General features: G+C 51.7%; 1 protein-coding gene across 3 annotated transcripts in view; it reads right to left on the reverse strand.

Moving 5' to 3' along the window:
- Positions 1 to 315: 315 nt before the first annotated feature.
- CCDC136 (coiled-coil domain containing 136) overlaps positions 316 to 23,593 on the reverse strand; it is a 29,720-nt gene continuing 6,442 nt past the window's right edge. The window contains exons 5-19 of one of the 3 annotated variants that reach the window (XM_043965680.1): positions 19,988 to 20,311; positions 17,110 to 17,254; positions 16,266 to 16,461; positions 15,682 to 15,831; positions 15,222 to 15,404; positions 14,670 to 14,840; positions 14,193 to 14,366; positions 11,870 to 12,067; positions 11,360 to 11,566; positions 9,116 to 9,397; positions 8,632 to 8,856; positions 6,623 to 6,889; positions 5,386 to 5,880; positions 4,038 to 4,144; positions 317 to 632 (exon numbers count right to left, since the gene is read on the reverse strand). In XM_043965680.1, coding sequence (XP_043821615.1) covers positions 4,043 to 4,144; positions 5,386 to 5,880; positions 6,623 to 6,889; positions 8,632 to 8,856; positions 9,116 to 9,397; positions 11,360 to 11,566; positions 11,870 to 12,067; positions 14,193 to 14,366; positions 14,670 to 14,840; positions 15,222 to 15,404; positions 15,682 to 15,831; positions 16,266 to 16,461; positions 17,110 to 17,254; positions 19,988 to 20,311 — 3,119 coding nt within the window. In that variant the 3' untranslated portion in view covers positions 317 to 632; positions 4,038 to 4,042. Of the gene's footprint in view, positions 633 to 4,037; positions 4,145 to 5,385; positions 5,881 to 6,622; positions 6,890 to 8,631; positions 8,857 to 9,115; positions 9,398 to 11,359; positions 11,567 to 11,869; positions 12,068 to 14,192; positions 14,367 to 14,669; positions 14,841 to 15,221; positions 15,405 to 15,681; positions 15,832 to 16,265; positions 16,462 to 17,109; positions 17,255 to 19,987; positions 20,312 to 23,593 lie in introns of all 3 variants that reach the window. The other 2 variants (XM_043965681.1, XM_043965679.1) reach the window with 2 other exon arrangements.

Below are 23,593 nucleotides of genomic sequence, written 5' to 3' on the forward strand. Positions count from 1 at the left end.
ACAAAGGTGATGCATGGGGCTATCTATATCTTTCACAGTCCCCAACAGAGTGCCTTGCACACAGCAGGTGATCAACGAATATCTACTGAATGAGCAGAACTGATTTTCTGGTGTATTTGTTCCCAAACAGCTAGAAAAAATGAAGTGGATCGAGGAGAAATGAAGTCAAGACAATGGGTCTGAGGAAACAACGCATCTTGGGATCTCAGACTTCTGTGAGACAGGAGACCAAAGGTGAACTGCCCCGGGTGTCGTGTGAGGTGGGGTGAGCAAATAAGGAACCACAAACTCTGGTATAATTGAGCTGATATTTAGTTACAAGGAGCCCAGGTTCTTGTGGGGGGCAGAAGAATGGGGCCAGGACCTCCCCATGGGCCTTTCTGAGCTGGGTAGACTAAGATTGCAAAGATGGGACCGCCAGGAGATGGGGTTGATGGCTGGGAATGTAGTTCTGGCCCAGTTTGTCCTGCTGGGGGTGATGGAAACTATAGGTCCGCCATACCAGATGGCTTGGACCTCTTTCACTCTGTAAGGCAGAACTCTGGCTCCGGCTGCCGCATGTTGGGTAACACGTAGAGGGCCACAGCCGCAATGGCCAGGAACACCAAGGGCTTCCACAAGCCAAACAAGTTCTGTGGGAACCAAAAACAGCAATGAGTGACCGACCTCCAGGAGCCTTTTGCTGCCAGGCCACACCAATTCTTTCTTTTCTTTTTTTTGAGGGGCAGGGCAGTGAGGGTTAAGTGACTTGCCCAGAGTCACACAGCTAGTAAGTGTCATGTGTCTGAGGCCAGATTTGAACTGGGGTCTTCCCGAATCCAGGGCCGGTGCTCTATCCACTGGGCCACCTAGCTGCCCACACCAACCCTTTCTTAATAGCGGCCACCTTTGTTGCAGACAGACCCCTATTGTCGTAGCCTCTGCTAGAGCTAGAGAGGGACCTTGCCGTAACCATGGATCAGCTTCTCCTACCGTCTTGGTCCCCACTGAACAAGTGGGGTTGCCTGGCCTGGACACCAACAGATTCCATGTCTGGATCTGTCTCTGACACATTTCCCTTCAGTCACTTCCCTTAGGTAACAACCCCTTCTTCAGTTTTCCCCTCTGTCAAATGAGGAAGACAACTTAAAGTGACCATGAAGATTTGGAAAAGCAAGTCCCCAGCTGTCACAGTGGTGGGGATGGGCAGAGTAGGGCAAGAGAGAAGGATAATTGAAGGAGTTGTATCTTTCACTTGTGTCTTTGGGCACGAGAAAACCCAAAGCAGTGCAGTGGTGGGATGAAGGAGCACTTGGGTTTGAATTCCACCTGTTTGCCAGCTGTATGACCACAAGCATGCCATGACCTATCTGAGCCCTGGCTGCCTAATCTGTAAAATTGGAATAATAACACCCTAGGGTGTCTACTTCATTGGCTCTTTGTGAGAATCAAATGAGATAATGTACACAAATCATTTTGCAAACCTTTGAAGGCAATTTAAATGTCAACTTTTTTTTTTGAACCAGACCTGTGATTTCCCCAGGATAAAGTGCTGCAGGAAAGAAGCTTCCCCTCCCCATATTACCTGGCATGGGCTGTGCTGCTAACGATCCAAGAGCTGCCTGGGGCACTGAGAGGTAAGTGACTTGTCCAGGATCACACAGACCACATGTATAAGAGTCAGGTAACACCTGAATCCAGTTCTTTCTGACCCTGAGGCCAGCTCTCTATTATGTTTCTTTCCCTTTCCATTCTAATATTGTTAATACTAACATTCTTTGGGGATCACGTGTGGCTTGGAATCATGGAATACCACAGTCTCTTAAGAATTAAAACCTTGGATCACTTCTTCAGAAGTACCACAGCAGATGCCATCAGATTGGGCATCTGAGGCATCTGAATGGGAAGGAAGGTACACTCATCATAGAGCCAGCCTGGGGGATAACTGGACAGCCCCCACATCCCACAGATGGACACCCTGTATAGGAGACTGATGGAAGGACATGCATTAGAGTGCCTAAGGTAAGAAGGTGCAGGTGCATTGCACTCTGACTTGTTGAATCTGATGAGTCCCTAAACTGATGAGATCCCAGACCCACCAAAGGGTTGCTCTCCAAAGGTGACAGAAGGTGGCCATAGGAGAGGGGGGACCTAGATTTCATCCTTTCCTAATACTAGTCTCCATTCTATAGTGCTTTACAATTGACAAAGCACTCACATGCATTACCTTATATGATCCTTACCACAACCCTCTGAAGTGAAGATGCCAGATGTTATTACCCCTCATAGATGATGAAACTGACTGGTTAGTTGAGTTGCCCAAGGGAACACAGTTAATAAATGGCCTAACCAGGATTAGAGTGCAGATTTTCTGTAACTTGTCCTAATACTACCTCTTTTCCCTTCTCCCCTTTCCCACCCCCCCCCCAGCCCCAGGGTGTTTCCATCCAGTTCCCCCCCCCCCCCCGGGGCAATGAGGGTTAAGTGACTTGCCCAGGGTCACACAGCCAGTAAGTGTCAAGTGTCTGAGGCCGCATTTGAACTCAGATCCTCCTGAATCCAGGGCCGGTGCTTTATCCACTGCACCACCTAGCTGCCCCCCATCAGCCATTTGAGATTCCTCCTCAAATTCTAAATCAGTGAATCTGAGAGGCTGCTAAATAGTTAGTGCAAGTGGATGGAGGCTGAAAACCTTAGGTATCCTCCTTTAAACATCTGAGTCAGGATCCAGGGAGGGGATCCAGGAGGAGGAGGAAGCTTTAGGGCAGGGTCAGCAAACTCTTGAGTTCTGAATGTCACTAATGGAGTTAGGCAAGGCCTTTAGCAGTCATGACTGGGAGAAAGCAAAAAAAAAAAAAAAAGAAAAAGAAAAAGGTGGGGATGGGGGGGGGACAGGAGGAAAGGAAGAAAGGCAAAATAAAGATGGAAAAGAACACATTTGCATATGGTGAAGAATGTTGCCAGTTGCTGTAGGTTCTGCTTGGTCCCTTGCCTGACCTTGGTTCAGCGAGAAGTTAAAATAAATAGAATGAGAGAGGCTTTCTTCACTATTTTATAGGGGTGAAAATAGGCCAGGAGAAAGACAGGTTTAAGGTCCTCCGTGAAGCCAGTGAGAATGGAGAGTCTAGGAAGACATTAGCTTCTCCTCTCCATGGCTGCATTCCCACCCCATTGTGCGTCCTGCCCAGAGTCCCTGTTCCGTGGGAGAAGCCCCAGTGTACTTCTCTCTACCCTGTGTCCCTGGGGGACGGAATGCTCTGCCTGGTAGAAGTCTTTCACCAAACCATCTCCAGTCCAGCCAATCCTGTCCTGCATGGAGAGCAAATGAATGGGAAACTGCCATGTGCTCACCTAGCATACCTCTGTGTGCCTGTGTGTGCGTGTGCGTGTGTGTGTGTGTGTGTGTGTGTGTGTGTGTGTGTGTGTGAAGTCTCTGAACAATTTTTAGGAGAAAATGAAAGCTGAAGCTGTGAGGCCTCTCCTCTTTTGAAGGACCTCTGAAAACTGCCCTAGTAGGAGTAACAGGGAGGGGGTGGCACCCGCTCTTCAGATCTCCAACCCTGAGCCCCAAGTCAGGGAGCTAAGAGGCCTCTGCATACTGGGGATCCCTGTGGTGGCAGCAGCAGTAGCGGGGCCATCTCCTACAGGGCTAACCACGGCCAGAGTCCCGGTCACTCGTGTAGACCCAGGTGGCAGCTTCAGAGTGCTACTCAGCGGGCGGCCCAGGGCAATGGAAGCAGCCCCCATAGTGGGGTCAGGAGAATCTTTTCCATTACAGGACTATGAACTCTCTCTCTCTGTTGAGAGGCGCACAGCCATTCCTCTCGGGGTTTGGAGAAGGAGCTTCAAAGATGGACAGAATCTTTGCTGGCAGCTCAGGGAGTGGCCAGGACTAGAGCTCAGGGGTTACCGCTCTGTCCGAGGCACCATGCAGAGGGAAGGGGTAAGAGCAGAGCAGCCAGCAGAAGCTGAGAGGGAGGGAGGGAGAAGAGGGGAGCCACGAGGCCCACCGGCACCTCCCTCTGGCACCCAGATGCCGAGGAAGCAATAACGAGTACCTGTGTTAGGATGAGGTCTCAGCCCACCAGCACCAGAGCAGAGCCGATATGACCACCAGGCCTACGCGAGGCAGGGAGAGGAGGGGCGGGTCGGGGTCAGGGGGTGGCTGCAAGGCGTCAGGTGAGAACAGAAGCACAGGGGACATATGAAGGTGGTGAGAGGAAGGCAAAAGACACGCAAACAAATGAAGCCAACAGGTAGTGAAGATGGCAGAACAGAGGGAAGAGAGGAAGGAAGAAATCACGAGGTTAAAGAGCAGGTGAGCGGCACCTCTGCTGCCGGGGGTGGGGGGCGCCTCAGCTCTCCCCACCTGCGGCTGGAAGCGGGTGCAAAGCCAGGAGAGGAGGCATCGCCCTGGCTCAGCACATGCCCCTCCTTCATTCCTCGAGGTCAACAACCCCGGGCGAGCTCTTGGCGCCTCCTGGAGGGGAGGGGGCCTGAAGAGGAGGAGCCACTTGACAGGGCTTCCCCTCCATTCTCCCACTGCCCTCTGCCCTGCCTCTTAGGGGCTCTGGAGCCTTCCCAGGCTCCCATCTTCCCAGCCCTATGGCTGCAGTGCTCCAGCTCAGGTAGAGCCTTATATTCTCTCTTCCCGAGAAAGCTGGGGCCACGGGCCTGCATCACTCAGACTGCCAGATGGAGCTCAGATTCCATCACAGGAGAAGGACAAGGGATCATTCCTCTAAGGGATAACCAGCATTTTTTCAGAAGGATTTACTGAAGAAGAGTTTTCTCTTTCACCAATCCTTCCCTGCCCCAGCCCCAGTTTAAAAACTGGTACTGGTAAGGGAGAAAGGAAACAGAGGGGAGAGGGAGAAAGACAAAGAAGGGAAAAGACTAAGACCCGCAGAATCCCTGAATTGGTTCAAAAATAATTCCAGTCTAGAAGGCCTGTAGTCACCCCAGAGGGGCCCCAGAGAAAAGCGGGTGGCTTCTGGGTCCTCTTTCCAGGCTGAATGAGCTCTGGGATAGCCCTGCCCAGACCTGGTTTAGTCCAATATGAAACACCTGGGATGCCTGTGTCATCTGGGGAGAGAGGCCAGGAAGCCTCTATGCCTACTTCCTGGGAGGCCCCTCCTAGAGAACAATAAGCTAGCCTGGCACCCCGCTGCTTACGAGGAGACTGCGTGACCTCGCAGGGAAGGTAGCGGCCTGGCAGGACCACGTGCCAGGAGGCAAAGGCCCCACAGACCCTGTCTTTGGTTTCTCAGGGTCTGCGGTGCTTTGGGGGTCGCTCTCCCAAGGGCTTGCCCCCCGCCCCCCATGCTGAGAGCGCTCCTCGTGCCGTTTCTTTCACCCACAGTCCCGCTGTCGGGCTCCCCACTCCCCAGCCCAGGCTGCAGTTACCTTTTTGCTCTCAGAGATCTTGATGGGGGTGCCCTCCTTGGGCTGCGGCTTGGCCAGCTCTTCGTCCTGCCCGATGTCCTGCAAATCGATCTTCTCTATTGATCCGTCCTCGAAGCAGCCGAGCTGGTCCCACAGGTCGTCGGGCCCTTCTTCCACACACTCCGTGAATTCTACATGCTTTTCTATGGGCACACATTCTTCCGGTGGTTTGGCCTCGGGTTCTGGCGGCTCCTCAGGCTCGGGCTCGGGCTCGGGCTCCGGCTCCGGCTCGGGCTCGGGCTCCGGCTCGGGCTCCGGCTCGGGTTCGGGCTCGGGCTCGGGCTCCGGTTCTGGCTCTTCCTCGATCCCTTCCTCCTCTGCGCAGGGCTCTTCCTCCATCATGTGGTGGAGCAGCAACTCTTCCTCCTCCAGGGTCTCACACAGCTCCTCGGACTCCTCTCTTTGCAGTTCACTCTGGCTGGCCTTGTAGTACAGGACCACCTCCAGCTCCTGGCTCTGTGGGCAGGGAGGTGACCGCAGGGTCATCGGAGGAGCTACCTACACCCACCCCCCTCTGCCCGCCCAGGAACCACACGGACACAAATGAAGCAAAAGTCCGATAAACAGCTGGCTTGGATTGGCATCGCCCGACCACCCCTCTCCTCCCCGGCAGCTACCAGACACGAGACTCCCTTGATGCCCCCTTCAGTGCTCCCCCAACCCCGTTTCTTCCAATGGGACTCCTATTTCAGTCAACCCTGTCTTAACAGTTGGTTCAATTATTTGAAGGAAACGACCCGGTCCACTGCCCTGCCTCTTCCTATCTCCCTATTTATTCCCCCCAGCGTAGAGACCCCGAGTTGGAGAATGTGTGGCTGGGCCCTCTGAGACCAAACCACGTAGCGGGGCATCCCCAGCCTCTCCAGACGGAACCTGGGCGGACTTGGGCATCGCCATCTTCCGCCAATCTTCCCGTGGCCGGAGCAGGGAGCGGGGCTTCTTCACCTGGGCCTGGGAACTTGTTTGAAAAAACCATATTCTGATAACTAGATCTTATCTATTTGGGTACATTTCTAAGTCTAGGCCTTTTGTTTTACGCCTTTACAGATACGGAGGTCATGAGGTGAAGAAGCCCAGCCACTGCGCCTGGGCCCTGCTCCAAGCCGCCGTAGCAGACAGCCGGGGCTGCTGCGGGGCGGGGCCTCACTCCGGGGAGGCGGGGCCAATGGAGGGGTGGAGCTACTCCTCGGCTGCTCACCCGACTGTTGGTCTTGCAGATCGCCTTGCCGGCTTTGAGGCCCGTCCTGCCTATCACTTTGCCGACGTTCTGGGTGCCGCTCTTGCACCAGTCCATGTTGTCCTTTGGCACGGCAGCCCTCTGAGCCTTGAGCTGCCAAAGCTCCTCTTGGCAGCACTGGAGCTGGCATTCCAGGTCTTCTTGCACGGCCAGAAGCCGGCTCTGCTCGTCTATGCTGGCCTGGTACTGGAGCTGCAGCTCTCGCAACTTGCACTGCAGCTCTTTGCACTGTAGATTTGGGGGGGAGGGGAAGGAGGTCAGTCAGACAAGAAAGAACCTGCCCCCTCACTCCCCACAGACACCACTTCTAGAGAGACCTCACTGCCCTGCCCCGACCTGTGTCTCAAGGAAGAGCAGACAAGAGAAAATGGGAGAAGAAACAGAAAATAAGTCTCTAAACTGGCTTTAAAATAGCTATTGACTCGAGGCATTCAGTGATTTAGACTCAGGGAGCAATTAAAAAAATATTGGTTTTAATTACATCATAATAACTAGGGGCAGCAAGGTGGTGCAGTGGATACTGTGCTGGCCCTGGAGTGAGGAAGACCTCCATTCAAATTGGGCCTCAGACACTTCCTAGCGTGTGATGCTGGGCATGACTCTTAACCCTGTTTGCCTCCGTTTCCTCATCTGTAAAACGAGGTGGAGAAGGAAATGACAAGGCACTCCAGCATCTTGGCCAAGAAAAATCCAAAATGGGGTGACAGAATCGGGCACCACTGAAAAAAAAACCAATTGAACAATATCAACAAAATAATAGCTGGCTCTTATATAGCACTTTAAAGTTTGTAAGGCATTTTACATGTCATCTCATTTGGGCTTCACAAAAACCCTGTGAAGTAGGTCCTATTATTATTATTCCTATTTGATGGAAGAGGAACCTTAGGTTGAGAGAGGTTAAGTGGGGGCAGCTAGTGGCAAAGAGGATAGAGCACTGACCCTGGATTCAGGAGGACCTGAGTTCAAATCCAGCCTCAGACACTTGACACTTAGTAGCTGTGTGATCCTGGGCAAGTCACTTAACCCTCATTGCCGAGAGAGAGACAGAGAGAGAGAGAGAGAGAGAGAGAGAGAGAGAGAGAGAGAGACAGAGAGAGAGAGACAGAGAGAGAGAGACAGAGAGAGAGAGACAGAGAGAGAGAGACAGAGACAGAGAGACAGAGACAGAGACAGAGACAGAGACAGAGACAGAGACAGAGACAGAGAGAGAAGGGTAGGTGTTAAGTGATCCGCCCAGGATCACACAGCTAATTGTCTAAGGTGGGATTCGAACTCCCAGTCCAACCCTCAAACCACTTTACCACCTGGAAGCCTCCTAGGCTATTTTTTTAAAATTGTAAATCTCCTAAGGAGCAATTGTAGTGTGCACTTCTGGCTCCAGAGGAGGTCTCAGGATGGACTGTGTAGTCAGTACAGCTGTGGGTCCTTGACCACTTGGGACTGAGCTTCTAGAGTCAGTAGAGAGGGCTGCAAGTCCCCTGGGGTGAACACACAGTCAGGGCAATTTCTATCACCCTTCTTTGGAGAAAAGGGCTGAGCTTCACCAGGAAGGAGGCCCTGAGTTTGACTAAGCCTGACTCCCTAAGTGTCCATGGAATGCAGCATGTGGAGATAAGTAAGGAGAGGAGGAAAGCCGAGGGACGTTATCAAAAAGAAATGGAGTCACGCCTTGTTCTGCTGTGGGTTCCTGCACTTCTAGTTGGGCTTGCCCAGGATTCTTCCCTCCCTTGATTGCCCTTTGCAGGGACAGAGATCCATCAATCTGCACTCACTGGTGTGCAAACCTCAAGTCCTTTTCTTGTGGGTGCCTGACCAGATTGTGATCGTTCTCTCTAAATGGAGAGTGGTGCCCAGGAGCCGGCTGGCTGGTGCCCAGCTAGAAGCCCACCCGTCTTAGCTTGTCTGCCCGTGCCCCTCCCCTGGGGGCAGTGACCCTTAGGATAAGCAGCTGCCTCCCTGACTGCGGTTACCTCAGGGCTGATCTGGGCTACAACAGGAGGGGCTTCTACTTTCTTGATATCCGAGCAGTCCTTGAGCTCCTCCTGGCAGAATTCAAGCTCCTCCTGAAGGTGGCCCAGCTTTATCAGTAACTGCATCATATCTAACTGCAGTTGGCCGTGCTCATCTTGGCTGATCACATACATGGCCTTCACTGTCTGCAGCCTGGTCAGCACACAAGCGACCACCTCCTGGACCTGTTGTAGGAGAGGGTATACAATGGGGTTCTGGGCTAGCTTCCTCCTCTGTGAGGGGCCCATACCTGGTAGCGATGGACATTCTCATGTCTAAGGCAGCACGGCTGGGTAGAGAGTGAGCCCCAGATCCCAGCCCGGCATGGGGGGAGGGGAGAGGTGGTGGCTGCCCTGCCAGCCTGGGGAGCTTCGGAAACACGGCCGAGAACCTCTCTCCTGCCCTCCCTGGCGTCCCTGCCCAACCTCTTCACCCCGCTGCTACCTCCACATCCTCACTGCCGTCATTGCAATAATCCTCCTCAGAGTAGATGCTGCTGTTGCTGCTGACATAACTCCTTCGATAGCCCCTGCTGTTGCTGTCGTAGCACCTCGGAGTCAGAGACTGCAGCAGCTGCATCTCCTCCTGGCAAAGCTGCAGGTCCTCCTGCAGCCTCTTGCGCTCTTCCAACAGCCTGCCCTGCTCCTGCTGCAGCTGCTCCTGCTCTATGTTGCTGGTCTGGTACAGCACGTGCAGCTCCTGGATCTTGTCACATAGGTCACTCAACTGCAGTAGGGGAGGCAGATGGGGGATTTCCTTAGGAAAATGTCGGCTCGGGGCAGGGCCCTTCGCCTGCTGCAGCTGCCCCCCAAGGATGCTGCACACAGTGGCAGGGCCACACACCTTGGAATCAAAGGAGGGCCTGGCCACTTGGGGCACTTTCCTAGAAAACTCGGTCTCCCCTGCTCAGAACTCCTCCATCTCCACCAAGGGAGCAAAGCCCACTTGTTCCCCTTTTCTGGTAAAAAGGCACCACCCTGATTGCCTGGCTTCTCTTGTGGGGCTCTGCCAGGCACTCTTCCTCAGGCCTTGGGACTAGCTTTGCCCATGGGCAAGAAGCCCATGCCTCAGAAGACACTGGCTCAGGGTCAAAGTCGTTCCTACTGAGAGGGTCCATAGGGCTGCCTAGGGGCTCGGCCTAGGTGAAGGCCCTTACTGTTCACCTAATGCCTGTCCTGGGGTTCCTGGACTGTTCCTCCCGACTTGGCGTCTGGGTTCTGTCACTCAGCTTGGCTAAGTGTGGGTTCTGCCTGCCCTGTTAAGCAGACTCCAGGGTGCTCAGGCCTTTCCCCCTGCCCCTGGCCCCACCGAGGATCCTAGCCTGAGTTTCTGATCTCTCCTTGGCTCTACTCCAACCTGCCTGCTTAGACCCCAGCTTCTGCTTACCTGTGCCAACTCTTGAGCCTTTCAGACCCAGCCTCTTTTCTTAGAGATGACTGGTCTCTACCCAATCCTTCCCTACTATGCTAAACCCCACCTGAAGCCCCAGGATTCACATGTCTGTTTTCTATACTGGAGGTTCTCCTGGTCTCCACCTCTTGCCAACCACTCTCCAGACTCATCTGAACCCTTTGGTCTTCTAGACGGCCAGAGCCAGCTCTCTTGGACTCTCTAATCCTGTTCCTGTCCCATCCAAACCCAGCACTGACAGTTTGGTGAGTTCTTAGAACCCGATCTACTAAGATCCCCCTGAAGGGGAAGGACTCCATGGTTCATCAATGAACAACTCTATGGATTCCTCTAAAAATGGAATACAGAGAAAGTGGACTGTCATCTATTAAACAAGAGGAGGCTCTATTAGCTTTGGTTCAAAGGAACTTACATGGCAACTAAATAGCAGATTTTAAATGCTAAACCATAGAAATGTAGTCAAAGCTAAGAGTATGTAGAGCTCATGGGATCCAACTGCTAGGTGACAGTGGATACAGCACTCATGCTGGAGTCAGGAAGACTCATCTTTCAGGGTTTAAATCTGGTCTCAGATGCTTAACTAGCTGTGTGACCCTGGGCAAGTCACTTTACCCTGTGTGCCTCAGTTTCCTCATCTGTCAAATCAGCTGGAGAAGGGAATGGCAAACCACTTCAGCATCTTTTTTTTTTTGGCAGGGCAATAGGGGTTAAGTGACTTGCCCAGGGTCACACAGCTGGTAAGTGTCAAGTGTCTGAGGCTGGATTTGAACTCAGGTCCTCCTGAATCTAGGGCTGGTGCTTTATCCACTGCACCACCTAATCCTCTTCAGTATCTTTGCCAAGAAAACCCCAAATGGGATCACGAAGAGATGGACATGACTGAAATGACTGCACAACAAAACCTTGTTTTACAAATAAAGAAACTGGGGTAAAAAGAATTAGGTGGAGGAGGGGAGGTCAGTAGCATCAAAATCAGCCCAGGGCCAACCATCTTTCAGGCACTCTCCATCTGGTGCTGGAGCTGGCTATCCTAGGAGAGCACAGCCCTCAGTGGCCCCTGGGCTGGGCAGAACGCCTTTGGGTCCAGCTTCTCCATCCGCCCCAGGAGCAGCACGGCTGGATGGGGGTCTGGTGCAGCGCTGTCTTTCAGCTTCCAGCACTGGCCCAACCATTAGGCCGGCAGGTCCTTCCTGCCCTCAGACCTCTGTCTAGGCATGGCGCTGGTGACCCGGCAGAACTCTCACTACCCCGTCCAGGAGCAGCCCTGGCTGCAGTTACCTTGCTGCTCTCGTCTCCAGACGACATCGTTTCACAGGGATTCTCCGTCTGGCTCTCCCTTAAAAGTCGAAACTCTTCCTGCACCTGGGCTTGCTCCCTCAGCAGCTGGTCCTGATTCTCCACTAGCTTTTTTTGCTCCTCCTGCCGGCTCTGATAGGAGGTCTGCAGTTCTTCCAGCTCTTGCAACTTTTCCAACAACTCCTGACTCTGTAGGGGTGAGGTGGAAGGCAGGTCACCAGGAGGCGTCTTTGCCCACTCCTTTGCCCGATCCCTTCTGGGCGCCGTCACTGCCTGCCTCAAGGATGCCTTTGACCAGCCTGGCCCGTGTGAGGGTGATCCACCTGGTGACCTGCTGCTACCCAAGATGGAGAATAGAGAGGTATCCCCGCAGCAAGGGCCACCGATCTATCAGGGGTCAAGTTCAGAAAGGCTGCATAAGCCTGAACCACGTAGGGGGAGCTGCCTCTGCTCTTTCCTGGCCAGCCCCCTCCCCACTCCCCCACCCCTTACCTTTTTGAGGAGGAGGCTGGGTTTAGGGACAGGGAAGGAGAGCTTGTGCAGCTCCTCCTGCAGCTGCCCTTGCTCCTCCTGCATCCGCCTCTGATTCTCCAGGAGTTCTGCCTGCTCAAACTGCAGCTGAGCCAGTTCTTTCTGGCTGCTGTTGTACATTTCCTGCAGCTGCTTCAGCTTAGACACCAGGTCCTCACACTGTGGAGGAGAGGTGGATGTTGGAGCTGGTCACCCTGGGGCCAAGCCTCAGCCAGAAAGCCCTGCCTCTCCTGCCCTAGGCTCACCTCTTGTGAGGCTTCCCTCTTGTACCCGGCCTCAGGTCAGCCCTTAGATCTCAGGGAGGTCATAACAACCATCACCAGCTAGTGCTTTCTCTCTCCGTATCATCTCAGATGATCCCCACATCAACCCTGTGAGGTCAGTGCTACTACAATCCCAGTTTTACAGATGAAGAAGCTGAGGAAGACAGAAGGCCAGTGACTTGTTCAGGGTCACATAACTAGTAGGTATCTGAGGCTGAATTTGAATTCGGGCCCCCCAGTGCTCCCTCCACTCCACGCTTGGCTGCTCTGAACAGCGCCTAGTTCTATGTGGCGCTGCCCTTCCGGTTCCATTTGAGAATGGGCAAACTGGGCCTTCCTTTCTGTCCATTTTCTTTCTCTGTCCTTTTACCTTGATCTGAGAACTCTGATTCCTGAGGAATGTTAGCCTGTCCATCCTATAAATGACTGAGTAATCCCAGTCCCAGAGCAGCACAGCAAGAAGCATTGGGAGGAGGGACAAGGGCTAAGTGAGGGCTTGGGGTGGGAGGCTTTAAGCAGACAAAGTGAGGTGATTGGCACATTCTAAAGAAGTGACCCTTTGGGGCCACTGGGATGACTGGGTGTGGGAGCAGCCGTGGACACTGCTGCCACATGACCCTCTCCACTGATAAATCAATCAATCAATCTACAGTCTTTAATGAACATCTTATCTCTTTTTCCAAACCACTTCCAGATCTCTCCATCGATATCAGCCCCCAGAATGCTGAAGGGGCTCAATACAAGACAATTATCAATGCCAGGGCACCTTAAAAATGATGGGGAAGAGGTGCAGCTAGGTGATGAAGTGGATAAAGCACTTGCCCTGGATTCAGGAGGACCTGAGTTCAAATCTGGCCTCAGACACTTGACACTTACTAGCTGTGTGACCCTGGGCAAGTCACTTAACCCTCATTGTCCTGCAAAAAAACCCACCAACCCCGCCAAAACCCTAAAAATGATGAGGGAAAAGCAAATGTAATAAAGCCTCCTTGATTCTGCTTAGAGCCCTGCAAAGAGGACAGGTAAGAGGCTCTATCTGAAAGGGACAAAGGAGCAGTAGAGGAAGGGGGACAAGCCAGCCCAGAAGTATCCAAAGTCTCTGAAAGGGCTAGGGATAGAACCTGAATTGTTTAATCACTAGATTCGGAGCCTTGGAATGACCCTCACAAAGCCTGGCTCTCTTTCCCTCCATAGTACTCCCCTCAGCAGGCTACCTATGGTCATAAGGTCTGCACATAGGACATGTATGTACATGCTTCTCCTTGCACCAGCAGATTATGGCTGTAATAATTCCACTCTATCTTTCTGTGAAACCCTGGCAGCTAGGTGGCAATGAATAAAGCATAGGGCTTGGAGTTGGGAAGACTTGAGTTCTAATCCTGCCCCAGACACTTAATAGCTATGACCTTGAGCCAATCGTTTAACTTCTATCTATATGGTTGTTTTTTTTCATCTGAAAAGTGGGGATAAGGATAGCAACCACTTTCTAGGGTTGTGCTTTGCAAACTCTAAAGTACTAGATATGTGTTAACTATTACTGTTGCCTGTCTAAATTTCTGTCTGGCAGCTAGTGGATAGAGTGATAACCTGAAGTCAGGAAGACCTGAGTTCAAATCCTGCCTCTGACACTTACTAGCCAAACCCCTTAACTTCTGCCTGCCTCAGTTTCCTCAGTTTTTGGAAAAAGGCTAAGAAAAGCCCCTCTCTCACAGGGTTGTTGTGAGGATAAAATGAGACGGTCTCTGTAAGGTGTGAGGCGCACACTGCATTCTTGTCCTTATGGTCTATGCCCCAGATTTTCAGGATTGCAGATTGCAGAAGTTAGGTGCAGTCCCCCCACTCCCTGGCACCCCAGGTGTCCCTTGGTGCTCCAGCTGGAACAGTGTCATCCTCCTTTGTCTAGCTGGAGAGTCTCTGGAAGGCTCCTCACTCAACTGGAGGAGCTGGCTGGGCTCAGCTGTTTGTTTCCTACCCAGCTACCCCCCAGGCTACCTCCCTGCTTCCTTGGGGGTGGGGATCACCTTGGTGGGCCTCTTCTCCTCAGGCTGCATGTTCCTGAGCATCTCCACATCCTGCTGGCAGAGGTCCAGAGCCTCCTGCAGCTCCTCCTGCACCTGGAGCTGCCGGGCCTGCTCCTCCTGACTGGTCTGGTAGAGCATTTCCAGGTCCTGCAGCCTGGCCTCCAGCTCCATGTTCTGTTAGGAAGGAGGCACTAAGGTCACCTTGGGAATAAGCTGTTTTTCACCTTATTCTCTCCCACACCTTTCCTCCGGTCTTGTGACCAAAAAGGCATTCTCTGACCTCTCCAGCCTCCTCTTTGCTTCTAGAAAGGGCCACCGAGAGTGGGCCAATTCCCAGCATGCCCTAATGCACAAAGAGTGTGCAGCTGCAAACAGCCCCGAATCTCCTCCTTTTGCTCATGACTCCAAGGGGCTCTCGCTCCCCCACCTCCCACAGAACCCCAAAGAGCAGGCTCCCTCACCTCAGACTGCCTTTACCTTCTCAAGAACCTCTTGGTTGGCAGCCTCCATGGCTTTGAGGCGTTCTACCTCCATCCCACAAAACTCCAGGTCCTCCTGTAACTTCTCCTGCCTATCCAAGAGCCGACAGTTCTGGTCCTGGCTTTTGCGGTAGCGACACTGCAATTCTTCCAGCTTGGCCTTCAGCTCCTGTAGTGGAGGAGGGCTTTGGGCAATGCAGTTACTCTTGGAGGGCCTTCCCTGTCTACCCCTCTTCCTAGTTCAGTCTGGGGGCCTCTCCTTCCTCACTTGTCTGGCCCTTTACTTAATTGGCTGGGCGTCTTCTCTGATGCACATACCTAGATAGGGCTCAGTGATCCAGGCAGAGCTGCGTGGATCTATGCAAAGGTGGGCATTGGTGGTTAGCTGGAAGCAGCCCAAAATATGTGCCCCACCTTTCCTTCGGGCCCAAGTGATGCCAAAGACCTCCCGCTGACTGATCCTAAGGAACTCCTCTTTTCTATTTGCCGCCTCCCCCAAAACCTTAGGCAGGAGAGCCCTACCTGCCCCGTGGCCCTTTGCTGCTGTTACCTTCTCATTTCTGTTGCATTCTTCCAGGGATCCCCTCTTAATCATGAGCTTCCGCTGCTCCTCCTTGCTTTCAAGAAGCTCTTCCTGAAGCTGGTTCCGGGCCTTGATGAGGTTTGCCTGCTCACACTGGCTCTCCTGGTACTTCTTCTGCAGCTCACACAGCTTCTTCACCAGGTCCTCTGTCTGTGGTGGGGAGGACACGTGCAAGCACAGTTACCATGAGAGAGGGCAGGGCCGTCCATGCTGCTGCTTGCTTGTTCCTTGGATGCAGACACCTTGAGGATCTTCCATGATATGGCTCCAGCACCCAGAGGTGATGAGAGCTTCCAGAACGCAGGATTTCGTGGATCCCATAGGCTAAGGTTAGCAGCATCTGGCCCGGCCTCGAGGCTCCCTCCCTCCCTCCCCTGAAGGAGTCCCTTCTTGCCCTTCCCTCTACCCCTGCCCCAGAAGGGGTTACCTGGCTTTTGATAAGGGCATCCTGGCAACTTTTGAGCCGATGTATCTCGTCTTTACAGAGCTTCAGCTCCTTCTGAAGACGCTTCTGCTCTGCCTCACTGGCCTGATGCACCTTCTGTAACTCTTGCAGTTCAGCGTGCAGGTCCTTACACTGGAAGAGGGATGGAAGGGGGAGCTAGCGAGCACAGGAAAAGGAGCTTGCAGGATGTGTGGTGTCCCCTTTATTAGGAAAGTCACCCCAGTAGATAGCACAGCCACCCAATTAGACCCTAAGTGCCTTCACAGCCAGGACAGGGTGAGTTTTGGGCTTTGTGTCCCTGGCACCCAGTACAGTGCCTCATACAGAATGGGTGTTTTTTTTTTTTGTTGTTTGTTTGTTTTTTTGCGGGGCAATGAGGGTTAAGTGACTTGCTCAGGGTCACACAGCTAGTAAGTGTCAAGTGTCTGAGGCCGGATTTGAACTCAGGTCTTCCTGAATCCTGTGCCACCTAGCTGTCCCTGTGGGTGCTTTTAAAAAAAAACACAACTCCTCGAATAGATCTGGGCCACAAGAGAAAAGAAGGGAAGTAAAGGAAGGCATCCTACCTTGTTCTGCATCTTCTGCACTTGCTCCTCAGCACTCTGAAGCTGTTCCCGAAGGCGTTCAGCTTCTTCATCATCATCCTCTTCATCGTCATCACAGGACATGATATCCACAAACATATCTATTCCTGAAGTCTGAGATTCAGCCGTTGACATCTCCTTCTGTGACTGCAACCATCTTTCTGCCACCCTCATTTTTCTGTAACCCACAACCCCAAAGCCACATTGGGACAGTGTTATGCCTGGCATTACCATCTGAGGCGGCACAACAAGGGACCCAATTGTGATGAAATTCTCAAAATGACTTGGCTAAGTGACTAGAGGCTAGATTCCTACAATGCTTCGTCCACCACAATCTTCACAGGCTGGTTTGGTCCTGGGGTGGATCTAAGCCCACTGGCCTAAGATAAGCTTAGGGGCTTAGCTCAGGACCAGTACACCCCCACATGTGGAAGCCCTCCCTTGACAGGCTAAGTCACTGCTATACTACCTACAAAAATAGAGATTGAGTCTGAGCTACTTTGGGATATACCTCAGGAACAGATCAAATCTGACTCCTAGGAATACCCTGAATGGAATTCAAATCTGAAAATTGGTTCAGGGTGTTAGGGGTCCTCTGTACTTGGGAGGACCTGGACCAGAGGGAGCTGGATGCTCAGGCATATCTCCATCTTGATCTCTGTATCTACACCTGTTGGGTTACCCTGGAGCTGACCCACCCTCTAGAAGCTGGGGAGATATTCACCTTGTCCACTCGGTTATAATACCACCTACCATCTTGTTCTAGAAATCCCTAGAAGACAAGCCTAGGGCAGCTGCACAGAGGGTTACAGAGAGGCCAGGCTACCTGCAGTTCTCCAATTGGTCCTCACTGCAGTACCTCTGGGATTCCATCTCCTCCAGCTGTTCACACAGGCTGCTGTTACTCATTTTCAGGGCATGGTATTCCTCAGTCAAGAGGTTGCAACGGTCTCGCAACTGTTGCAATTCCTCTGTGGAGAGCAAACATAACAAGAAAGAGACTGAATTCTAAGCAAAGTGGTGCTGATAGCCAGCTTCAGTTTTCTGCATCTAGAAAATACAAGTGGAAGCTCCCCAGCTCCACTGATGCCCAGGGTCATAAGGAAGATTGAAAGTCAGAACTCAGAGCTCCTTGGAAGACAAGACTCAGGCAAGACAGTGTGGCTATTGTTCCCTTGTAATCCCTCTTTTTTGTGTGAGGTAATTGGGGTTAAGTGACTTGCCCAGGGTCACACAGCTAGTGTCAAGTGTCTGAGGCCATATTTGCACTCAGGTCCTCCTGACTCCAGGGACGGTGCTTTATCCACTGGGCCACCTACCTGCCCCGCCCCCCATCCTTCTAACACATCTTCAGAAGCCACCACACTGACTAGTTCTGCAAATTCTATGAGCTTCAAGAAGTTTAATCCAATGTTAGCAAATTCTTTCAAAGATTTCTTCTAACATCTTATCACGACTGTGTTGAAAACAGCTCTTTCCTTCCTTTTGGCCATTGATGCTCTTCAGAGCTCTCAGGAATAACAAATGGGATTCCTTTTCTCTTCTCATTAAGAAATAGGGCACAAGTAAATTGTAGAGGTGATAAAGATGGACCAGAGCGGAGCGGCTGCCCCGTCCTCCCCGCCACTGTACATGAACAGAACAAATCTAGATATCACCCATTAGCCTGATGTGGGCCATGGGATTATCCTCTATGGTTCTTCATTTTTTGGCTCCCTAGGAAGCCCTTGAGCATGAAAAGGGGGGCCCAAAGGAAAGGAGGGTCTCCGAAACCTTTGGAAGATTCGGCCAACCTTTGATTGGCCCTCTAGAAGCTCAGAGAGCCTCAAGAGCCAGCCAATATGGTGGCTTCTGAAGACGCGTCGGAACATGTCTAACAACATGTTATTCTTGTTTACTACTACCACAGACACACAACTATGTCCATCTTTGCTTGTATTTAACCCATGCTGGGGGCAGCTAGGTAGAGCAGTGGATAAGGCACCAGCCTTGGATTCAGGAGGACCTGAGTTCAAACCCAGCCTCAGACACTTGACACTAGCTGTGTGACCTTGGGCAAGTCACTTAACCCCCATTGCCCTGGGAAAAAAAAGAAGAAAAAAAAAAGGTATTTAACCTATGCTGCCTTATCCTAACCTCATACTTGCTGCAGCATCTGTCCATGTTAATGCACTGCCGCTGACTTCTCCTTCATCTTGGGCTCAGAATTCTTAGGTAACATTGTGGAGTACAGGGGCAGCTAGGTGGCGCAGTGGATAAAGCACTGGCCCTGGATTCAGGAGGACCTGAATTCAAATCCAGCCTCAGACCCTTGACAATTTACTAGCTGTGTGACCCTGGGCAAGTCACTTAACCCCAATTGCCTCACATAAACCAAACAAACAGACAACAACAACAAAACATCGTGGACTACCAAAATAGTTCCCCACTCTTGAGGCTATTAAGGGCCTTTCACTGCTGTGAAGGTTTGTTCAGCTTGGCTTTAGCCCACATTAGGTCATAGTACTGTGCTTTCCTGAGGCCCAGATAATAAATCTGTCCTCTTATGTTCTAGGTACCAGCAGAGAACTGGAGGTGGCCTGAGGGCTGAGACTTACTGAATTTGGGGGGAAATCCCTGAGTTCGAGACATCCCAGGAGCTACTCCGGTCAAGCTCTTTTCCCTTCTATCTCTACTCTCTACTTTGGTAAGAGCTGCTGAGGCCTAAGACATTAGACTGAAAATCAGGATTAGGCTCAGAGACCTCTACAAGACTGCAGGCAAATGGCTACAATACCTCCGCCAAACAATTTCTCGGCAAGGCAAGTCAGGTCAGTGCCCAAAAGCTTTCAAGAAAACTTAGGCCCTGGCCACTCCCTCTGTACTCCAACTCCTGGCTTCACTGCTGACTGTCTGGCTATAGGGTAAGATTTCTCTTATATTCTTTTTTGGGGGGGGCAGGGCAAGGAGGGTTAAGTGACTTGCCCAGGGTCACACAGCTAGTAAGTGTCAAGTGTCTGAGGCCAGATTTGAACTCAGGTTCTCCTGAATCCAGGGCTGGTGCTTTATCCACTGTACCACCTAGCTGCCCCAATCTCTCTTATATTCTTGAGTTTGATCTTAAAGTTCTATCATGGTGCTCACAGTATACAGTCTCATGCTACTTTCTACCATTATTCTTAGGGGCAGCTAGTTGGCGCAGTGCATGGAACACTGGGCCTGGAGTTGGGAAGATCTAAATTCAAACCTCACCTTAGACACTAACTAGCCATGTGATCCTGGGCAAGTCCCTTAACCCCTATTTGTCTTAGTTCCTCATCTGTAAAATGAGGACACAGTGGAGAATGAAATAACAAACCACTCCAGTACCTTTGCCAAGAAAACCCCATGGACAAGGTCCATAGGGTCATGTAGAATTGGACATGATTGAATGATCAAACAAGAACAATGACTATTCTTCATCTCTCCCCTGGTAGATCTTGTTGACATTTCTTGCATGGAGAGAACCTTGAATCGCCTGTATTTCTAATCCTAGCTGCCATTGTCATTTGTACTTTATCCAAAGATAACCTTCCCTAGAAGCCTAAAACCAGTGGTCTGCGTTCAGAGGTCCTAGACTTTGGCCAGCAGTCTTGCACCTCACCCTAAACGTAGTCCCCGGCTGCCTCACTCTGCTTAGCTTGTCCCCACCCCCTGGCCTAGCGGACCAAAGAAGTGCCCCGTACCTTGCAGTAAGCTCACATCTGAGAGGACCAAGCTCTCAGACTGATCAGAATCCTTCAACTGGATCTCAGATCGCAAAGAGTTGATCTCCATCTCGTACTCCTCCTGGATGCGCTCCATGCCAGTGAGCTCGGAGCGCATGCGGCACAGGTCCTCCTGCAGGGTGGCTATGTCACCCTCGTGCTCCACGGCTGCGTCCTCGGCCGCCTGCCGGAGAGTCTGGATCTCATCGTGGGCCATCTGCAGCTCCTGCTCGATGTCCTTCAGTTCAGTCTCTTTCTCTTGCTCGAGTATGGAGATCTCCTCCCTGAGGGACCTTAGCTCACCTAGGAGAGATGTATGTCGGGACTGTCAGAGGAGGGTCACACCGACCTGCCGGGTCCCCTGAGAAGAACTAACTTGTTTCCCTCCTGTGTCCTCGAGGCTCCCCAGGCTTGGCCCTCTGGAAGGGAGCAGCTGTCCCCAGGGTAGGAGAAGGAAGGTATTTACGAGCTGCCAGCCAAGATACTAAGAATGAAAAGTCAGGCCTGGACCTCCTCTTTTTCCTGCTCTCCCTATGTCCTTCCCAGAGTCACCCAAGTAAAGCAGAGATGCAGGCCCCTCGCTAGTCAGTGTGGGTGTTCACAACAGATCACGGCTGCTGTGTACATGCTGTGGCCACTCTATGGGGCAATGGGCATTGAGTATCCTAGACCTATGCAAGGAAGTGTCGGGATTCCACAGAATGTGTATCTGTGCAGTAGCGGAGGCCCTGTTGTCTTTGTGGCTCACGGGCCAGATGGGCCGGCCTGAGCCCAAGACGGCTTCTGCCTGAGATCTTTTTGCCTCCCAGTTTTATTTAAGCGAATTAGCTAGTGCATATAAACTAGGTCGCCAATGCCAGCCGCCTTGGTGCTTCTGTTGTGTGACTGACTGGCACCACTCTAGACATACTAGGGCTCATAGTAGCAGGCTTGGCTGGGCTGAAGGCAATTATGCATTTAGATTAATGTGACCTGCACAAATGTAATAGATTTTTTAACATATGCTATACTACTGAGAAGCTTGGATGCTGCTGATCTAAGGACTTCTATATTGTTATCCGTAACTGCTTATCTTGAAACAAAAGAATTCTAATATTGGGAGATTAAGGAAGAACTCAGAAATTGGGAACAGAACTACAGGAGCAATATGGGGAGAGCTGGGTGGCTTGGGGTGGGGGTGCGTCATCTGTTTGACAAGTATTTACTAAACAACTACTCTGGGCACAGAGTGAGCTCCTGAAACAGAACAAACAAAATAGAAGACAATCAAGGAGCTTCAGAGCTATAACTAGGACACTGCAACCAGGGCTTTGTCAATGTGCCCAAAGTTAGAGGGCACTGACAGCTCTTGTATCCCTTCAGCAGTAAGTCTAGAGATAGGGACTGGACTTGGGATTTCAATAGTATGAGAGGAAGTGTCCTCTATTAATTCAGGCCAGTACCTTCTCTATCACTTAAGAGAGTTGTCAAGGGCACAGAGAGGTTAACTTGCCCAAGGTCCCACAGTCAGTGTGTGTTAGAGGTGGGACTTCCTGACTACAAAGTCAGTCCTCTATTCACTACTACCAAGAGTAATTCATTAAAACAGGAGGCTACAGGATGGCTCGAGTCCTCCCCAACCGCCCTCTCTGACAGCCCTGGGAAGGTGAGCTCCTCCCCAGCCTGGTCCCACCCTGCTCCCTACCAGCAGTGCTCTCCCCTGGGCAGGCTTCTGGAGAAGGAGCCCTGAGCTGTCCCGGCCTCTGGCTCCCCACCACCAAACTGGATCCCTAGGTCTATGGTCCCCTCCACCGGCCCTCCCCCCAAAAAAGTTTTCTGTAAAAGTGAATTGGAGGGACCTTTCCTGGTGCTTGACCCAGGCATGTTTTCGATGCTTGCCTCAGTTCTAGAACTCAGTGTTAGAATGGACAGTATTGGCTCTGAGGAGCTTATGGTCTAGTTTGGAACACAAAACACACACAAGTGAGATATCTAGAGCACAGTCGTAAAGCAGCAACATGCATCAACATAAGAGTACGGTAAGCACAGTCTGGACAGATCATTCCTGAAGGGAGGGGCTGGAGGGCAATGAGCACAGCAGAGCAGGGTCATCCAGAGAGGGCTTCTTGGAGGAAGTGAGTTAAGAACTGAGTCCAGAATAGAGTGAGGATGATGGACTGCCACTTATTTTGGGCCTCAGTTTCCTCATCTGCCAAATGAGGGGGTTGGACTAGATGGCTTTGAAGGTCCCCTCCAGCTCTGAATACTAAGGTGGGGAACGGCACGACCCATGCAGGGAGCCACAAGATTGTTGGGACCAGGTTGAATGTGGTGAACACAGATAGGTGGCGCCATGGCTTGATGATAGAGTTGATGGAGTTTCTCCAATGCATGCCTGAAAGAGAGCCTAGAAAGCACTTCTGTTGGCCGAGACGCTTGACAGAATCACAGAATTTCAGAGCTGAACAAGACCTGCGACTGTCTACTCCAACCCCCACTGGAAGTCCCGTTGGGACACCCAGACTGCTGGAAGACTTCCAAAGAGGGGGAACCCACCGCCTCCCCAAACGACCGATTCCACTTTCAGACAACCCCGATTATTAGGAGCTCCTCCTCCCAATAAGCCTAACTTTGCTTCTTGGCAACGTCTACCCATTGCTCCTTGTTCCTCCCTCTGGAGCCAAGTCTAGCATTTGGATCTCTCTTTTACATGACAGATGCCTTTCAGGACCATTCTCTCTCTCTCTCTCTCTCTCTCTCTCTCTCTCTCTCTCTCTCTCTCTGTCTATCTCTCTGTCTCTCTCTCTTGCTCACTCGCTCTCTCTTTTTCTCTTCTTTTTGCAGGGCAATGAGGGTTAAGTGACTTCCCCAGGGTCACACAGCCAGTTTTTTGTTTGGTTGGGTTTGGGGGGGGGGCCATTATCTCTTGCCCCTTCCCCCCCTCCCCCTCCCCCACCAGGCTTTTCTTCTCCAGGTTAAACATTCCCAGTTCATTCAGCCTATCCTCGGATGATAAGGATTCCAAGCCCTTCACCCTCCTATATGTCCTGCTCTGGGCGCTGTCTAGCGATGTCCTTAAATAGTGGCATCTATAATGGAACCCAGTATTTGGGACATTTCTTCTTAAATCCTCTTCCTCGAGGTTCAGAGACTCAGGCCCAGATGTCACCCCTTTCTCTCTCCTTACTGTTCCAAAATGATCCCAGTTGCCTCCTCCCACCCTTTTGGGGGTCTTGTATGTGCAGCTACTCCCTCTGTCCCTTCTTTCTCCACCCACAATTTCCTTGGAATCCTTGGAGCTAGAAGGGACAATAGAGGTTATTTACCACACACCAATACATTTAGATCCAGAAGGGACCTTACAAGTCATAGAGTCCTCTTAGAGATGGAGGCCCAGAGCCTTGCTATCTGAAGTGGGATTTAAATTCAGGTCTTCTCCACCCCAAGTCATTCACAGTCTAACCTCATTGACTGAGGAAGCTGAGGACCAGAAGTGGCATGAGTTGGCCAAGGTCACCAAGCTAGCCAGCTGGGAGGAGAATTTGACACCCAGCTTCCCCAGTCCAGGATGCCAGGCTCTCTAACTCCATCCATATCGGCTCATAT

Source organism: Dromiciops gliroides, chromosome 5 (genome assembly GCF_019393635.1).
Source record: "Dromiciops gliroides isolate mDroGli1 chromosome 5, mDroGli1.pri, whole genome shotgun sequence".
In the NCBI taxonomy this organism is placed as follows: domain Eukaryota; kingdom Metazoa; phylum Chordata; class Mammalia; order Microbiotheria; family Microbiotheriidae; genus Dromiciops; species Dromiciops gliroides.